The sequence below is a fragment of the Scyliorhinus canicula genome, chromosome 1, assembly GCF_902713615.1.
Source record: "Scyliorhinus canicula chromosome 1, sScyCan1.1, whole genome shotgun sequence".
NCBI lineage: Eukaryota > Metazoa > Chordata > Chondrichthyes > Carcharhiniformes > Scyliorhinidae > Scyliorhinus > Scyliorhinus canicula.
The window spans coordinates 43,688,012-43,707,365 of NC_052146.1; the positions used below are offsets into that span (position 1 = coordinate 43,688,012).

At 45.7% G+C, this 19,354-nt stretch overlaps 1 protein-coding gene across 2 annotated transcripts in view; it reads left to right on the forward strand.

The window, feature by feature from the left end:
• The window catches only part of kntc1 (kinetochore associated 1), a 223,963-nt gene that overhangs the window by 171,764 nt on the left and 32,845 nt on the right, over positions 1–19,354 (forward strand). For both annotated transcript variants that reach the window (XM_038790065.1, XM_038790073.1), the window contains exons 53-57: positions 5,827–5,905; positions 8,149–8,267; positions 11,536–11,671; positions 12,603–12,698; positions 14,949–15,005. In XM_038790065.1, coding sequence (XP_038645993.1) covers positions 5,827–5,905; positions 8,149–8,267; positions 11,536–11,671; positions 12,603–12,698; positions 14,949–15,005 — 487 coding nt within the window. The remainder of the gene's footprint in view (positions 1–5,826; positions 5,906–8,148; positions 8,268–11,535; positions 11,672–12,602; positions 12,699–14,948; positions 15,006–19,354) is intronic.

Below are 19,354 nucleotides of genomic sequence, written 5' to 3' on the forward strand. Positions count from 1 at the left end.
GGGGGGGGGGGGGGGGGGGGACCGGGGGGGGGGGGGGGGGGGGGGGGGGGGGGGGGGGGGGGGGGACCGGGGGGGGGGGGGGACCGGGGGGGGGGGGGGGGGGGGGGGGGGGGACACGGGGGGGGGGGACTTCAATACGGTGTTGGACCCTTCGCTGGACCGGCCCAGCTCTAGGACGGATAGGAGGCCGGCGGTGGCCAAGGTACTGAGAGTGTTTATGGACCAGGTGGGTGGGGTGGATCCATGGAGGTTTGTGAGGCCGAGGGCACGGGAGTACTCTTTCTTCTCCCACGTACATAGGGTCTACTCTCGGATAGACTTCTTTGTGGTGAGTAGGGGACTGATTCTGAGAGTGGAGGAGGCCGAGTATTCGGCCATTGCAATCTCCGACCACGCTCCGCATTGGATAGAGTTGGAGATCGGGGAGGTGTGTAGGAGGGTCCGGGCACGTATTGAGAGGTACCTCGAGGTGAATGATACGGGGGAGGTTCAGGTGGGGGTGATCTGGGAAGCCCTGAAGGCAGTGATTCGTGGGGAGCTGATATCCATCCGGGCACACACGGAGAGGAGCGAGAGGAGTGAGAGGGATAGACTGGTGGGAAAGATGCTGGAGGTAGACAGGAGGTACGCAGAGGCACCAGAGGAGGGACTGTTGGGGGAGAGGTGTAGCCTGCAGGCTAAATTTGATTTGCTAACCACTAGAAAGGCGGAGGCACAGTGGAGGAAGGCACAAGGGGCAGTGTACGAACATGGTGAAAAGGCGAGTAGGATGCTGGCTCATCAGCTCTGCAAGCGGGATGCGGCTAAGGAAATTGCTGGAGTGAGAGACAGGAGTAGGAATGTGGTGCGGAAGGGGGTAGAGGTGAATGAGGTCTTCAAGGACTTTTACGGGGAACTGTACCGGTCGGAGCCAACGGGGGAGAGGAGGGGAATGGAGAGGTTCCTTGACGGGCTTTCTTTCCCGAAGGTGCAGGTGGAGCAGGTGGAGGGGTTGGGTGCGCCGATTGAGCTGGAGGAGCTAGTTAAGGGGATCGGGCAGATGCAGTCAGGGAAGGCACCGGGGCCGGATGGGTTCCCTGTGGACCTGGTGGGCCCCTTGCTGGTGCGGACACTTAATGGAGGGGGGGACTTTGCCCCCGACGATGTCTCGGGCGCTGATCTTGTTAATTTTAAAGAGGGACAAGGACCCCCAGCAGTGTGGTTCATACAGGCCCCTATCTCTCCTCAACGTAGATGCCAAGGTGCTGGCAAAAATCCTGGCCACCAGGATAGAGGACTGTGTGCCAGGGGTTGTACACGAGGACCAGACAGGTTTTGTGAAGGGAAGGCAGCTGAACACGAATGAAATGAAATGAAAATGAAAATTGCTTATTGTCACAGGTAGGCTTCAAATGAAGTTACTGTGAAAAGCCCCTAGTCGCCGCATTCCGGCGCCTGTTTGGGGAATGTGCGGAGATTGTTGAATGTCATCATGATGCCGGCGATTGAGGGGGAGGCAGAGATAGTGGTGGCGCTGGATGCAGAGAAGGCCTTCGATAGAGTGGAGTGGGGGTACTTATGGGAGGTGTTGGGGAGGTTTGGATTTGGTGAAGGGTTTATTAGATGGGTGAGGCTGCTATATGAGGCCCCGATGGCGTGCCACGAATGGGAGGAGGTCGGAGTACTTCCGGCTTTACCGAGGGACCAGGCAGGGTTGCCCCCTGTCCCCCTTGTTGTTTGCACTGGCAATCGAGCCGCTGGCGATGGCGTTGAGGGATTCAGAGAGGTGGAGAGGTTTGGTGCGAGGTAGGAAGGAACATAGGGTGTCATTGTATGCCGATGACCTGTTACTGTATGTGGCGGACCCGGTGGGAGGGATGCCGGGGGTTGATGGAGCTGCTAGCTGAGTTTGGGACCTTTTCAGGTTATAAACTAAATTTAGGCAAGAGTGAGGTGTTTGTGGTGCACCCTGGAGACCAGGAGGAAGGAATTGGTAGGCTCCCGCTTAGGCGGGCAGGGGAGAGCTTTAGGTACCTGGGGGTGTAGGTGGCCAGGGACTGGGGGACTCTTCACAAACATAATTTCACCAGACTTGTAGATCAGATGGAGGAGGAGTTCAGGAGGTGGGACATGCTGCCATTGTCGTTGGCGGGGAGGGTGCAGTCCGTCAAAATGACGGTGCTTCCGAGGTTCTTGTTTCTCTTTCAGTGCCTGACCATCTTTATCCCCAGGGCCGCCTTTAGGAGAGTGACTAGCAGTATTTTGAGCTTTGTGTGGGCACATGGGACTCTGAGAGTGAAGAGGGTGTTCCTGGAGGGATGGAGGCGGGCTGGCGCTGCCCAACCTTTTGGGGTACTATTGGGCGGCCAATGTGTCAATGGTGCATAAATGGGTGATGGAGGGTGGAGGGGCGGCGTGGAAAGGAATGGAGATGGCGTCATGTAGAGGTACGAGCCTGGGTGCCATGGTAACGGCGCCGTTGCCGCTCTCCCCTAAGAGGTTTACCACGAGCCCGGTGGTGGCTGCGACCCTAAGAATCTGGGGACAGTGGAGACGGCATAGGGGGGAAACAGGGGGCTCGATGGAGGCTCCATTGGGTGGCAACCATCGGTTCATCCCGGGGAACACGGATGGGGGATTCAGGGGGTGGCAAAGGGCGGGCATCAGCAAATTGAGGGACCTGTTTATTGGCGGGAGGTTTGCAGGCCTGGGGGAACTGGAAGATAAATTTGGGCTTCCCCAAGGGAACATGTTCAGATACTTGCAGGTAAAGGCGTTTGTTAGGCGACAGGTAGAGGGATTCCCTTTGCTGCCCTCGCGGGGGACGATGGACAGAGTGCTTTCGGGGGTGTGGGTCGGAGAGGGGAAGGTGTCTGACATCTATAAGGTAATGCAGGAGGTGAAGGAGTCGTCAGTGGAGGAGCTGAAGGCTAATTGGGAGGAGGAACTCGGGGAGCAGATAGAGGACGGGACTTGGGCGGATGCCTTGGAGAGAGTCAACTCTTCCTCCTCATGTGCGAGGCTTAGTCTCATTCAATTTAAGGTGCTGCACCGGGCCCACATGTCCGGGACAAGGATGAGTAGGTTCTTTGGGGGTGAGGACAGGTGCACCAGATGTTCGGGGAGTCCAGCGAACCACGCTCATATGTTCTGGGCATGCCCAGCATTGGAAGAATTCTGGAAGGGGGTGGCGGGGGCGGTGTCGAGGGTGGTTGGATCCAGGGTCAAACCAGGGTGGGCACTCGCGATTTTTGGAGTTGCGGTAGAGCTGGGAGGGCAGGAGGCGAAAGAGGCCGGTGTCCTGGCCTTTGCGTCCCTCGTAGCCCGACGAAGGATCTTGCTGCAGTGGAAGGATGCGAGGCCCCCAAGTGTGGAGACCTGGATCAGTGACATGGCGGGATTTATAAAATTGGAAAGGGTCAAATTTGCCCTGAGAGGATCAATACAAGGGTTTTATAAACGATGGCAGCCTTTTCTGGACTTCCTGGCTCAAAGATTGGTATCTTGGTCAATAGCAGCAGCAACCCGGGGAAGGGGGTTCCTTATTGTAGTTTCTATTATGTAACTTAATATTGTGTTAATTTGCGTTGTTGTTAATATGCTGTGTTATTCATGGAGGTGGGGCGAATGTTTATGATTGCTAACATTATTATTATTTTTGGTATTTTATTATGGTTCGCTGTTGTTGTATAAATTCTAAATTTTTCAATAAAAATTATTTAAAAAAAAAGTAAATACATAGGCACTTGGCATTGGGTTAGCGTACGGAGTGTAGTACTATTCAGTTGAGATGATATATGAAGAGATCAGTTCAGTCCATAAGAGGTTCATTTTGGAGTCTGGTAACAGCGGGGAAGAAGCTGTTTTTGAATCTGTTTGTACGTGTTCTCAGACTTTTGTATCTCCTGCTTGATGGAAGAAGTTGGACGAGAGAATAACTCGGGTGGGAGGGGTCTTTGATTATGCTGCCTGCTTTCCCGAGGCAGTGGGAGGTGTAGACAGGGTCGATGGATGGGAGGCAGGTTCGCATGATGGACTGAGCTGTGTTCACGGGTATCTGTAGTTTCTTAAGGTCTTGGACCAAGCAGTTACCATACCAGGCTGTGATACAGCCAGATAGGATGCTTTCTATGGTGCATCTTTAAAAATTGGTAAGAGTTGATGTGGACATGCCAAATTTCCTTAGTTTCCTGAGGGAGTATAGGCACTTTGTGCTTTCTTGGTCATAACATTGACGTGGGCGGACCAGGACAGATTGTTGGTGATGTTTACACCGATGAATTTGAAGCCACTAACAATCTCCATCTTGGCCCCGTTGATACAGACAGGGGTGTCTACGACACTTTGCTTCCTGAAGTCAATGACTAGCTCTTTAGTTTTCTGACGTTGAGGGAGAGATTGTTGCTGTTGCACCACACCACTAGATTCTCTATCTCCCTCCTGTACTCTGACTCAGCATAAATAGCTGTTCTGTACTGTGTGCAATTAGATGAGGCTTGGGAGGCATTTGATTTTGGGAAAGATGGGTGTAGCATTAGTCGCATCTGATCCTGTCCTCTCTCTACCGCCATGCATGTAGTAACTGAACATATTCAGGAGCAGGGTCACTAATTTATCTCGTCCTCTCTAATTCTCTGCCTCAACAAGTGTTCATTTAAAGAAACTAAAATATTGAGAGGAATAAAGTTACATTTATGTTATTTTGTAGTGTTCTATAGCTCTTTTATTAAAGCTGTGGTGGATAAACAAATGAACACTTGCAGAAGTTCATCCCGTTGTCCTTTAAAATTAAACAAATGGTACATTACAGACAAATCCATACGTGTGAATTGTGAAATGAGTATTAGTATCATGCATAACAAGTGTTGTCCAGTCCACTGCCACCTAGCCACACGTGTGACTACGTTGACACCATCTTCGCCTCCTGTTAATACCTTGCATATATACCCACACAGTACAGGCTTTGTGTGTATATTTATCTAACAAGCATCTAACATCATTCAGCAGTAAAGCACCCTATTGAAAATGCTTAATCTCTAGAACAGAGGTGGCGATTTTCGGAGTGTCGGAGGATCCTGGAGTCCAGGAGGAGAAAGAGGCAGACGTTCTGGCCTTTGCCTCCCTGGTAGCCTGGAGACGGATACTATTGGCTTGTAGGGACTCAAAGCACCTGAAGTCAGCGACCTGGCTCACTGACATGGCTAGTTTTCTCTGTCTGGAGAAAATCAAGTTTGCCCTGAAAGGGTCAATGTCAGGGTTCGTCCGGAGATGGTAGCTGTTCGTCGACTTCTTTAGAGAAAATTAACCGTCAGCAGAGAAGGAGGGGGAAGGGTTAGCTTGGATTAGTGTGTAAGAAAGGTGGGACCTGTGAGGGAGGAAGACGGCCTTTGCACTATGTTTATATTTGTATGAACCCTGTTTCTTCTGTTATTGTTACAAAATCGCAAATACCTCAAAATAAATTTTATTTAAAAACAATGCTTAATCTGCTTTGCATCTTGTATTTTTATCAACCATCTCAGGTTAAAGTGTGCTAACATACATAATGTGAATAGAAATATCGAGACAACATGCGTAACAATTATTGCTCATTTTTAAGTACTAATCAGTAATGCAATTAGTTGCAGCTAAATCCCAACCTAAATTACCCACTTTTACCAACCCACAATTACCCCATTTTTATTTCCCATTTCCAGCAAGTGCATTACTTCACTTTGCTATACTGTGTTTTAGTTAACTGGTTCAGTTAAGAAATTATTTTTGTCTCTAGTAGGGACATGTATTTATTTTAAAAGCTTTTTCATGATGTTTGTTTTAACATTTCTTTTATGTTTTACTCTTTTGCAGAGTAATTTATCTTCTTCAAACATACCCGATTGACTACAGTGCAAAATTACTTTATACTGTTGCAACAGGTTCATCTTCTGTATGTAAATTTCTTCCAGCATTTCTAACTTTCATTAATGTTGTATTTGCGGATGCATTAGATCTAAATCCTAACTTGATTAAAACTTTAAATAAAACATCATCAAGTAGCAAAGGTAAGTATTTTGCAATCTGTAGTATTAAGATGTTATATTTGGTATGAGGAGGTACTGCTGTTTCGAATAATTTGCATAGTACAATAGGAACCAATTCCACCAAGAATAAAAATAACAACTAACGGGGGGGGGGGGAGAAGTTATATTTTGAGGGGGAAAATGCCCAAGAAATTCCAGGTTATTTATTGTTTTGAGTCTTGTGAATTTGCTGCCATCATGGCATTAGAAAACATTCAAGAAAGAAAAAATAATATTAATATGCTTTTTTTAAACAAAAAAATAGGTGTTAAATATGAGTGAGTGAAAGAAAAGTAATAAATGAACTTGAAAAAGAAATATAAGCATTTGCCGAGATAGACTAGAAACTATGCAAGGCACTAGTTAGACTACACCTGGAATACTGTGAGCAGTTCTGGTCCCCTTGTCAAAGGAAAGATATATTGGCATTGGAGGCAGTCCAGAGACAGCTCATTAGGTTTGATCCCGGGTATGGAGGAATTTTCTTATGAGGAGAGGTTGAATAGGTTGGGCCTGTACTCAATTGAGTTTAGAAGACCAAGAGGTGACCTTATTGAGACACGTAGGATTCTCAGGGGGCTTGAAGGGGTAGATGCTGAGAGATTGTTGCTCATTGTGGGAGAGTTAGGACAGTGGTGAGCAACTGGGGGACACATACGGCCCATTAAGGTTTGGAGTGTGGCCCACAAGACATCTTGTTGACCGTTGCCCACGCACAAGAGTTACCAAATTCCACACACTTGAAATGAAGTGAAATGAAAATCGCTTATTGTCACAAGTAGGCTTCAAATGAAGTTACTGTGAAAAGCCCCTAGTCGCCACATTCCGGCGCCTGTTTGGGAAGGCTGGTACGGGCTGGTTCGGTCAGTTAATTTTTCACTTACCGATATAACTGAAGTGATATACATGTAAAGCAAGGGCATGCATTGTGAGGTGTATGCTGGTTGCGGACAACATTGACTGCGGGAGATGTGTGCTCACTCTATGTCCAATCATGGAACATAGAACAGTACAGCACAGAACAGGCCCTTCGGCCCTCGATGTTGTGCCGAGCAATGATTACCCTACTCAAACCCACGTATCCACCCTATACCCGTAACCCAACAACCCCCCCCCCCCCCCCCCCCCCCCCCCTTAACCTTAACCTTAATCGAAGCATAAATATTTTTTAACCATTTGGAGTTCATAGTTATATTAATATATGAACGATTAAACATTTTCTGTAACTTGTTAAGAAATATTCAGTGTGTTTTACATGTATTCAGTCTTATTCATGGACTCATTATTAGTGAACATACTCAATCTTGTGACCCAGTGAGATGAAGGAGGGCCAAGTATGCACAAGGCTGAGATGGACAGATTTTTAATCAGAAAAGGAATCAATGTGGGAAAGTCGTGTTGAGGATTATTGTTTCAGAACAGTCGTGATCTCATTGAATGGCGGAGTAGACACAATGAGCCAAATAGCTCCTATTTCATATGATCTTATGGAATGTTAAGAGCATCAGCTAATTAGCATTCATTCTTGTGGCTAAAAGTAAGCTTTGATTTTAGCTTTTATTATTTTGGCCTCTTGCTTTCTTTCCCCTGGTGCTACATTCTGTGGGTGTGATGAAAGAGGATGCTGGTCCATAACATGTGGAGAATCTCGGGCATTGATAGTCAGGTCCATTGAAATACCAATGGCTTTGTTGACTTTAAACCACTGTTCTAGATTTTACACTTGATCATAGAATCCCTACAGTGCAGGGGAGGCCATTAGGCCCATTGTGTCTGCATTGACCCTCTGAAAGAGCACCCTACCTCGACCCACTCTCTTGCCCTGTCCCTGTAACCCCACCCAACCATTGGACACTAAGTATCAATACAACATGGCCAATCCACCTAACTTGCACAACTTTGGACTGTGGGAGGAAACCGGAGCATCCAGGGGAAAGCTACGCAGACACGATGGGAATGGAAACTTCACACAGCCACCCAAGATTGGAATCAAACCTGGGTCCCTGGTGCTGTGTGGCAGCAGTGTTAGCAACCGTGCCGCCAATTAATGTAATTTAATGATTGGCAAATTTATGTATGAGTAATAATCCCACATTTCTGATTTTTCCAGCCTTTTGGTGGTACCCAGCTGTCGTTTTCCCATAGGAGCCGTGCTTTGCAGTGTCTCCTTCACATTGCAGACAGCGAAACAATAGCAAACATCAGTCGGCAATCAATTGAACAAGTCAAGTATGTTCTAATTGTACATTTGCTAAATGCATACTAATAAATCTTGCTATTTCTAAACAATAAACATTCCTTTGCTAGGAATTTGGTGAGCATGTATATCCAATTTTCTTTCCAGTAAATATGCAGCATTATCCTCCCCCTTCAGTGTCAGAGCCAGGCAGCCCTAATCTGTAAAGTGGCTGATGTTAACGAAGCAAAAATGTTTTAATTGAAAATGGAATAGAAAATTCCTAATTCCCTTCTTCCCAACTCCTGGGCCTTTAGCATAGTAAATGTGCTATCTGTAGAACTGTATAGATTAGCACGGGTCTTTCGTAAATTAGGCAACCAGCCAGGGTAGCTCTAGAGCATTATAATAAGCTTCTGAACCTCCAGACTGAAGAGTAGAGGAAGGAATAAACAGTGGTTTCCCAAGACTGTCTAACCATATCTGCTGGGTGTATGTCAGCAAGGACAAAATTAGGCTCAGCTATGATGGTCCCTATGATTGAATTGCCTGCTGATAATGTCCAGGCTCTCAGCTTAACAATGGTCACTTGAGTACAGTGCTGAAGTACCATTATTATATGTAGAATATGCATCATTGTCTTTAGGTGAGATGGGGTAAATTACTTGCAATCCTCCTAACCTGCACATCTTTGGGTTGTGGGGGTGAAACCCACGCAGACACGGGAGAATGTGCAAACTCCACACAGACAGTGACCCGGGTTCAGGATCGAACCTGGATCCATAGCACCGTAGCCAGCAGTGCTAACCACTGTGCCACTCCAACTCTGCCCCTATTTTGACAGCTCTACTAATTGCACAGTGTTCTAAAACAACGTTCTAAATAAAACGACCCACTACATATTTTTTAAAAAGCCAATTCACCTTATTTCTCAATGTTAACAGATCTTTTATAAAAAAAAAATTTTAAATTCCAGGATTCAGATCTGCATCATTGCCAAAAACGTATCAGTTCTTCCTTTGATCAGACCCATACTATGTACCATGTTTCATTGCAATTATCCATTTGTTTTTCATTTATACTGTTGACTGACAAGCTGGCGTGAAAACATTGCCTCCACCCACCTTCAGTGGTGGTGATCATCAGAGAATTATGTACTACCAATATTCGAGAAAAGCGGCTTCAGAATGTTTTTTAAGAAAATATTTTATTGAAGCATTTGTAATTTTCACAATTTAACGTGTTGACATTTCTAAAACAACCGCACGGATCAACGCACAAAATACCCCCTAAAAGAACAACAAACAATAAACCAAGTCCCGCACTTCTCCCACCCTGTCCCCAATTACCAGTATACTTAGCTCCCTGTCCTTATTTAACATTACCATGCCTCCTGTTTTCCTTCTCCCCACGCCCCCCCCCCCCCACCCCCCACCTTTTCCCTTTCCCCCCTTACTGCTGACGTTCAATTTTCGTTAAAGAAATCGATGAACGGCTACCAACTCCGGGCGAATCCCTGTATTGATCCTCTCAGAGCGAATTTGATTTTTCCCAGACTGAGAAACCCTACCATATCGCTGACCCACACTCCTGACTTCGGGGACTCCGAGTCACTCCATCTCAACAAGATCCGTCTCCGTGCCACCAGGGAGGAGAAGGCCAGGATATCGCCCCTGACCCCTGCCGCCCCCAGATCCTACAATACCCCAAATATTGCCAGTTCTGGACTCTGAGTTACCCTACCTTCCAGGACTTCTGACATAACATCCGCAAATCCTTGCCAGAATTCCCTCCGTTTCGGACAAGCCCAAAATATATGAACATGGCTACCCCCACACCGTCCACATCTGTCCTCCACCTCCTCGAAGAACCTACTCATCCGAGCTACCGTTATGTGGGCCCTGTGGACTACCTTGAACAGAATCAAGCTAAGTCTAGCACAGGACGAAGATGCATTTACCCTTTTCAAGGCTTTTTCCCCACAGTCCAGTTTCCAGCTCCCTTCCTAGCTCCTCTTCCCACTTCCTCTTCATCTCTCTGATAGGGGCCCCTTCCCACTCTAACAATTCCCTGTATATCTCTGAAACCTTCCCACCTCCAACCCCTATTTTTGACAGCATTTTATCCTGTAGTCCCCTCGGGGAGGTGAGGAAAGCTTGGGACCTGCCTCCTTACAAAGTCCTGCACTTGAAGGTACCGAAACCCATTCCCACCTGGCAAATCAAATTTCTCCTCTAATGTCTCCTCCTGGATGAATAGATCACTATACCTCTCAATTCCTGTCCGCTGCCATACCTTAAAGCCCCCATCCATCCCCCTCGGGACAAACCGGTGATTATCACAGATCGGTGGCCACACTGACGCTGCCTGCATTAACCCCACACCCTTAGGGCTGCCACCACCACTGGACTTCTAGGGTATTGAGCTGGCGAGAACGGCAGGGGCACCATCAGTAAAGCCTCCAAACTCGTACCCTTGCAAGATGCTGCCTCCATCCGCTCCCAAACCGACCCCTCCCCCACTACCCACTTCCTGACCACCGATATGTTGGCAGCCCAGTAATAGTTGATAAAGCTCGGGAGAGCCAAGCCCCCTTCTCCGCAGGTCCGTTCCAAGAGTGACCTCCTTACTCTGGGTTTTACCCGCCCATACAAACCTCGATATCGCCGCATTCATACTTCTGAAAAAAGCCTTTGGGACAAAAATCGTGAGACATTGAAAAAAGAAAAGCAGTCTCGGAAGGATTGTCATCTTCACCGTCTGAACCCTCCCCGCCAGCGTCAGTGGGAGCATGTCTCATCTACGGAAATCCCTTCTCATTTGATCCACTGCTTTGCCCAAATTTAAACCCCAACCCCCACTATATCCTGCCAGGCATTCGCTGCTCTCCGGGCCATTGCTAAGGGTTCTGTGGCCAGGGCAAACAGTAATGGGGAGAGCAGGCATCCCTGCTTTGTCGCCCGACATATACTAAAGTATTCCGACCGAAGTCGGTTAGTTCTTATGTTTGCCACCGGGCCCGGTACAATAACCAGACCCACTCCACAAATCCGTGCCCAAACCTGCCTAAAATATCCCATAGATACTTCCACTCCACATGGTCGAAAGCGGCTTCAGAATGTTCACTATGTAGGTCACACTAGTTGTCTTGGTAATTTAATCAACAGAACCAAAACCATTACTATGAAAGAGATATCCTTGTTTACCTATAGAATTTGCTGATTTTGAACGTTGCTACAGTATCTACTTTATTAGTTCAACAAAAACCTTTTCACAATGGAACTAAGCTTTAATAGATGTAACTGATCTTTGTTCTTGTAGGTGTTACCTGAAGTATTGCATTTGTTTGACTGAATTTGAAATCTTGAACATACCATATACTATTGAATCGTTCCACAATAGTCCCAAAGAGGGCATGATCAAAGGTTTATGGAAGAACCACAACCACGAGCCTAGGGTTAGTACCAAGATCCAGATATCTGTCGTAACACTTTGATTAGAGAAACTGTTTGTTTGGAATCTGGGGAGGTGGTGGCATAGTGGTATTTTCACTGGACTAGTAAAAGACCCAGAGTAATGCTCTGGGGCCCCAGGTTCACATTCTGCCACGGTTGATGGTTAAATTTGAATTCAATAAAAATCGGGAATTAAAACCATTGTCAATTGTCGTAAAAACCCATCTGGTTCACTAATGTCCTTTTAGAGAAGGAAGTCTTCCATTCTTACTCGGTCTGGCCTACATGTGATTCCAGATCCACAGCAATGTGGTTGACTCTTAACTGCCCCCTCAAGGGCAATTAGGGATGGGCACTAAATGCTGGCACAGCCTGCAATTCCCACGTCCCATGAACAAATAATAAAAAAGGAATTCACTGCCCCAGAGTGGGGTGGATGCTGGGACAGTGAGTAAATTTAAGGAGGAGTTGGACAGATCTTTAATTGATAATGGTGTGAAGGGTTATGGAGAACAGGCAGGATGGTGGAGTTAAGGCCAGGATGAGATTAGCCATGACTTCCCAATCCAATGCCTACTTGATTTGACAACTGCTTTCTAAATTGATCATGACCCTCAAGTGATCTGTGGACAATAATACCTAGATCCTTTTTTCTCTGAACTGATTTCAGAAGTGTTTCCTGTGAATAGTAAGTAGAAATAGATGTAAAAATTAAAATACACACAACAAAGTTAGATGGTACATGTTATGTTTAAAACAAAACAGCGAATGCTATGTATTGTGAAGCTTTTACACTGGAGGATATATTTAAAAAGTGGACGTTAAGGTGCTAGTTGTTTGAATTCATCCAGTATTTAAAAGGCAGCAGTGTATTCCTTAAGGTTTAGCAATTTCTGTATAATAAATTATAATAATGTTTTTTAAAATTCTCAGGCTGTTAGATTGGTTACAGAGTTAAGTTTGGAATACAAGGTGTATGACCCACAGCTATGGAATGGTATACTGCAGAAACTGCTGGCTTTTAACATGGTAAGTAAAGCAATACAATTGTGTTACTTTGCATGCATATCTAATGCAAACTAATATAGTGCTCCACAAGTACATTATACCATTTTCATTTTGAGCTTTCTTTCTTTGGATCTTCAGCAACATTGCAGTTGTACCATGCCATTAACACAAGAAATATGTCTCTAAGAACTTCATAGGAATGAGGAAAACTGGTACCAAGCTGTCAAAAGAGAAATTGGGAGGATCACCAAGGGTCTTATTAGAGACGTATGAACGTTTCAGTGCTAGAAAGGTTAAGGCAAACGTGGACCACCATTTGCATAGAACATAGAACATACAGTGCAGAAGGAGGCCATTCGGCCTGTCGAGTCTGCACTGACCCACTTAAGCCCTCACTTCCACCCTATCCCCGTAACCCAATAACTCCTCTTAACCTAAGGGCAATTTATCATGGCCAATCCACCTAACCTGCACGTCTTTGGACTGTGGGAGGAAACCGGAGCACCCGGAGGAAACCCCCGCAGACACTGGAAGAACATGCAGACTGGAAGAACAGCAGGGAATTGAACCTGGGACCCTGGCGCTGTGAAGCCACAGTGCTATCCAGTTGTGCTACCGTGCTTCCCCATAACTGTTCAGGTGAAAAGGATATGGTGAGCAGAAAGCAAGGTTGAACAGGGTTCTGAGCTACAACTTTCTTGGTTTAACCAGAGTTGGTAGCTCGGAAGAAGGATATTGCCCATGATTACCAAGTGAAGCTTACAATGGAACAAAGGCTTCATTATTCTCAGTGTCCTGATTGAAGTTGATACTCATCCAAGGCTGGATGATGAACAAGCAATTTGACAGTGAAGGTAACAGGGACTGGGAGAGGTGGTTAAGGGATACAAATGGATGTCATTGTTGTACATTTGAAGGTTGACCCTATCTCTGTGAATAATATGGCCAGGGGATAGCAAAGTAGATATGTATGTGGAGAGGGGTCAAGGGTAGATCTTCAGATGACTTAGTGTGGAAAGCAATGTCATTGCAGAGCTGCTTTGGATGCAGTCAGACAGGCGTGAGAATTTCACAACTCTCAAAAATTTCTAAAATGTTTCATGGAGGTTGATGTTGATCGAGGGATATATTGTTAGCCACCATATCTGGGAAGCTCCCTTATTTGTCTTTGGTGAGTATATAGATTATGTGCTCAGGATTCTGGAGTTGGACAAACCCATAACTTGCCCACTCAGACAAAAGTCAAGGCTGACACCAAAAGTGCATTAAAGCAAAGCCAGGTTAATAATGCTGGCCAAGAGTGGAGGAACACTAGAAGTGTATGGAATTGATTGTCTCATTTTGTTTGTAATCACTCCTGTGAAGCACCATAGAATGTTTTACTGCGATGAGGCACTACATAATTGCAACTTGTATGACACAAGCTGCAAAGAGGTCAAGGAGGATAGGGGGATATTGCATCAGGGTCAGAATCCAAAGAATGATGTTTGTCCCTTGCTTGGGCTTTTTCTATGTGGTGGTAGAGGTGGATCAGATGTTGATGTTGTACTTTTACCAAGCTGACTCTTTCCTCGAGTATGTTATAATTACTGAAGTTGGTGTGAAGTCAATCGTTGTGGTTATCGTTTCAAGTATCCTTGGAGAGCAAAGTTATCTACCACTACTGAATGTTGACATTTGTACAGACTCACTTTTTCAAATACATTAATTTTCTTTTCATTATTTTGGATGTTTTTCCAGTTACCCTCTTCTCTTCCCCTGCCCTCCCATCCCCATCATGTTTTATCCTATGGCCTGCCTTTTTCCAGGTGATTATTCCACACCCAGCCTTTTTTGTCTCCTTTGAAGCCCTCCTGAGGTTAGGATTTTCTATTTGCTATTTAAGTGTCAAACTACTTTCCAACATACTTCTATATTTTGAGTTGTGAAAGAGGAATCGGATGAATTTCTTCTAACTTCAATATATAATAGTGAGGTCATTGTAAATTTTGGCTGGGATTTTCCGACCCCACCATAGGGGATGGGGCAGCCCAGCCAAAGGTTCATTGACTTTCGGTGGGACCAGGTGATACTAGCGGCAGAGAGGGCTGTAAAGTCCTGCCCTCTTATCTGGAATCAAAGTAATGTTATTACTTTGTACTATTCAAAAACTTTGGAACTTAAATGGTTTGTCTTCAGAGTTCTTTTTTTTTTTGCATCGCTAAATATGCACTTTTGTTTAAATGAAAAGTGAAGCTCATGTACAAAATTAAACATGTTTGTATGTTATAGGTCGACTACTTGAGGAAAGTGCTAGTAACAATCACTGCAATACACCCTTTGTGGCAGGTATGTGTATTTTTCTCTGCAAATTATTGATCTTTTTGTATACCATGGTAATGCAGCAAGGGCTTTTCCATTTTCTTTCCCTAGTACAATATAGATAGTAAGATGTCTTACAACGCCAGGTTAAAGTCCAACAGGTTTGTTTCGAATCACATAAGACCATAAGACCATAAGACATAGGAGCGGAAGTAAGGCCATTCGGCCCATCGAGTCCACTCCACCATTCAATCATGGTTGATTTCAACTCCATTTACCCGCTCTCTCCCCATAGCCCTTAATTCCTCGAGAAATCAAGAATTTATCAATTTCTGTCTTAAAGACACTCAACGTCCCGGCCTCCACCGCCCTCTGTGGCAATGAATTCCACAGACCTACCACTCTCTGGCTGAAGAAATTTCTCCTCATCTCTGTTCTAAAGTGACTCCCTTTTATTCTAAGGCTGTGCCCCCGCGTCCTAGTCTCCCCTGCTAATGGAAACAACTTCCCTACGTCCATCCTATCCAAGCCATTCATTATCTTGTAAGTTTCTATTAGATCTCCCCTCAACCTCCTAAACTCCAGTGAATATAATCCCACGATCCTCAGACGTTCATCGTATGTTAGGCCTACCATTCCTGGGATCATCCGTGTGAATCTCCGCTGGACCCGCTCCAGTGCCAGTATGTCCTTCCTGAGGTGTGGGGCCCAAAATTGCTCACAGTATTCTAAATGGGGCCTAACTAGTGCTTTATAAAGCCTCAGAAGTACATCCCTGCTTTTATATTCCAAGCCTCTTGAGATAAATGACAACATTACATTTGCTTTCTTAATTACGGACTCAACCTGCAAGTTTACCTTTAGAGAATCCTGGACTAGGACTCCCAAGTCCCTTTGCACTTTAGCATTATGAATTTTGTCACCGTTTAGAAAATAGTCCATGCCTCTATTCTTTTTTCCGAAGTGCAAGACCTCGCACTTGCCCACGTTGAATTTCATCAGCCACTTCTTGGACCATTCTCCTAAACTGTCTAAATCTTTCTGCAGCCTCCCCACCTCCTCAATACTACCTGCCCCTCCACCTATCTTTGTATCATCGGCAAACTTGGCCAGAATGCCCCCAGTCCCGTCATCTAGATCGTTAATATATAAAGAGAACAGCTGTGGCCCCAACACTGAACCCTGCGGGACACCACTTGTCACCGGTTGCCATTCCGAAAAAGAACCCTTTATCCCAACTCTCTGCCTTCTGTCTGACAGCCAATCGTCAATCCATGTTAGTACCTTGCCTCGAATACCATGGGCCCTTATTTTACTCAGCAGTCTCCCGTGAGGCACCTTGTCAAAGGCCTTTTGGAAGTCAAGATAGATAACATCCATTGGCTCTCCTTGGTCTAACCTATTTGTCATCTCTTCAAAGAACTCTAACAGGTTTGTCAGGCACGACCTCCCCTTACTAAATCCATGCTGACTTGTCCTAATCCGACCTTGCACTTCCAAGAATTTAGAAATCTCATCCTTAACGATGGATTCTAGAATTTTGCCAACAACCGAGGTTAGGCTAATTGGCCTATAATTTTCCATCTTTTTTCTTGTTCCCTTCTTGAACAGGGGGGTTACAACAGCGATTTTCCAATCCTCTGGGACTTTCCCTGATTCCAGTGACTTTTGAAAGATCATAACTAACGCCTCCACTATTTCTTCAGCTATCTCCTTTAGAACTCTAGGATGTAGCCCATCTGGGCCCGGAGATTTATCAATTTTCAGACCTTTTAGTTTCTCTAGCACCTTCTCCTTTGTGATGGCAACCATATTCAACTCTGCCCCCTGACTTTCCTGAATTGTTGGGATATTACTCATGTCTTCTACTGTGAAGACTGACGCAAAGTACTTATTAAGTTCCTCAGCTATTTCCTTGTCTCCCATCACTAGATTACCAGCGTCATTTTGGAGCGGCCCAATGTCTACTTTTGCCTCCCGTTTGTTTTTAATGTATTTAAAGAAACTTTTACTATCATTCCTAATGTTACTGGCTAGCCTACCTTCATATTTGATCCTCTCCTTCCTTATTTCTCTCTTTCCTTATTTCTCTCTTTGTTATCCTCTGTTTGTTTTTGTAGCCTTCCCAATCTTCTGACTTCCCACTACTCTTTGCCACATTATAGGCTCTCTCTTTTGCCTTGATGCATTCCCTGACTTCCTTTGTCAGCCATGGCTGCCTAATCCTCCCTCTGATAACCTTTCTTTTCTTTGGGATGAACCTCTGCACTGTGTCCTCAATTACTCCCAGAAACTCCTGCCATTGCTGTTCTACTGTCTTTCCCACTAGGCTCTGCTTCCAGTCGATTTTCGTCAGTTCCTCCCTCATGCGCCTGTAATTACCTTTATTTAACTGTAAAACCTTTACATCTGATTCTACCTTCCTTCTTTCAAATTGCAGACTGAATTCTACCATATTATGATCACTGCTTCCTAAGTGTTCCCTTACTTTAAGATCTTTTATCAATTCTGGCTCATTACATAACACTAAGTCCAGAATAGCCTGTTCCCTCGTGGGCTCCATCACAAGCTGTTCCAAAAAGCCATCCTGTAAACATTCAATGAATTTTGTGCCCCTGGTCCTGACCACTGTCAGGAGGCCTGTACATAACTCCCATTATGGTTTTTTTGCCTTTGTGGTTCCTCAACTCTACCCACACAGACTCCACATCGTCTGACCCTATGTCGTTTAGTGCTATTGATTTAATTTCGTTTCTAATTAACAAGGCAACCCCGCCCCCTCTACCCACCTCTCTGTCTTTTCGATAGGTTGTAAATCCCTGGATGTTTAACTGCCAGTCCTGAACCCCCTGCAACCATGTCTCTGTGATGCCTACCACATCATACCTGCCAGTCACAATCTGGGCCACAAGCTCATCTACCTTGTTCCGTACACTGCGGGCATTTAAATATAGCACCTTTAATTCCCTATTGACTGTCCCTTTTTGTTTTCTTAGTGTGGTGGACCTTGGTTTACTGAGCCTTTCCATACACTGTGTCATATTTTGTGAGATGGGGACTATCGTAACCTCTCCTGAGCTCTGTCTTTTTGTGATTTTTTGTAATCCTAAGCAGCTACGCTTCCCACTGATTCCTTCACCTCTTGGTTCCCTGACTTTCCCTTCCCCCCCAATCTCTAGTTTAAAGTCCTATTGACCACCCTATTTACTCTTTTCGCCAGAACACTGGTCCCAGCTCGGTTCAGGTGGAGACCATCCCAACGGTATAGGTCCCCCCTGTCCCAAAACTGATGCCAGTGTCCCATGAAAAGGAACCCCTCTTTCCCACACCACTCTTTCAGCCACGTGTTAACTTCCCTTATTCTTGCCTCCCTATGCCAATTTGCATGTGGCTCGGGCAGTAATCCGGAAATTATGACCCTTGAGGACCTGTTTTTTAATTTGAATCCTAACTCTTTATAATCTCTAAACAGGTCCTCTTTCCTAGACTTGCCTAAGTTGTTGGTACCAACATGGACCACAACAACTGGATCCTCCCCCTCCCTCTCCAATATCCTTTCAAGCCGGTCAGAGATGTCCCGCACCCTAGCACCGGGCAGGCAACATACCATGCGGGACCCTCGATCCTGCTCAAAAAGGATACTATCTATCCCTCTGATAATAGAATCCCCTACAACTACAACTTGCCTATTTACTTCCTCCCCTTGAATGGCCTGCTGAACCATGGTGCCTTGGTCAGCTGACTCATCCTTCCTGCAGCCCTGTTCGCCATCCACACAGGGAGCAAGTGCCTCGTACCTGTTGGACAGGGTCAAGGGCTGAGGCTCCTGAGTTCTTGACTGCTGGTTCCCTTTACCTGCCTGACTTGCAGTCACACCCTGCTGTCCCTGGCCACTGGAAGGATTTAAACTATTTACTCTGACAGGTGTGACTGCCTCCTGAAACAAAGTGTCCAGGTAAGCCTCCCCCTCCCGGATGTGCCTCAGTGTGTGAAGCTCAGACTCCAGCTCATCAACTCTGAGCCGGAGTTCTTCGAGCAGCCAGCACTTACTGCAGATGTGGTCGCTGCAGCTCGCACTGGGATCTGCCAGCTCCCACATCAAGCAGCTTAAGCACGTCACCTGACCAGCCATCTCTAATTAATTAATTTGTTTAATTTAAGTTTACGAGTTTTAAATTTAGCTTTAAATTTAGAAAGCACCTAGCTTTCTGAGCACTGCGTTGTTGCGCATCAATTACATTTTTTTCCTTTGGACCCACGGTGAAGAATCACTGAAATTACTACACGATGACATCAATAAGTTTCGCCCCACCACCAGACTCGCCATGGACTACTCTCCAGAATGGTTGCATTCTTGGACACACTCATCTCCATAA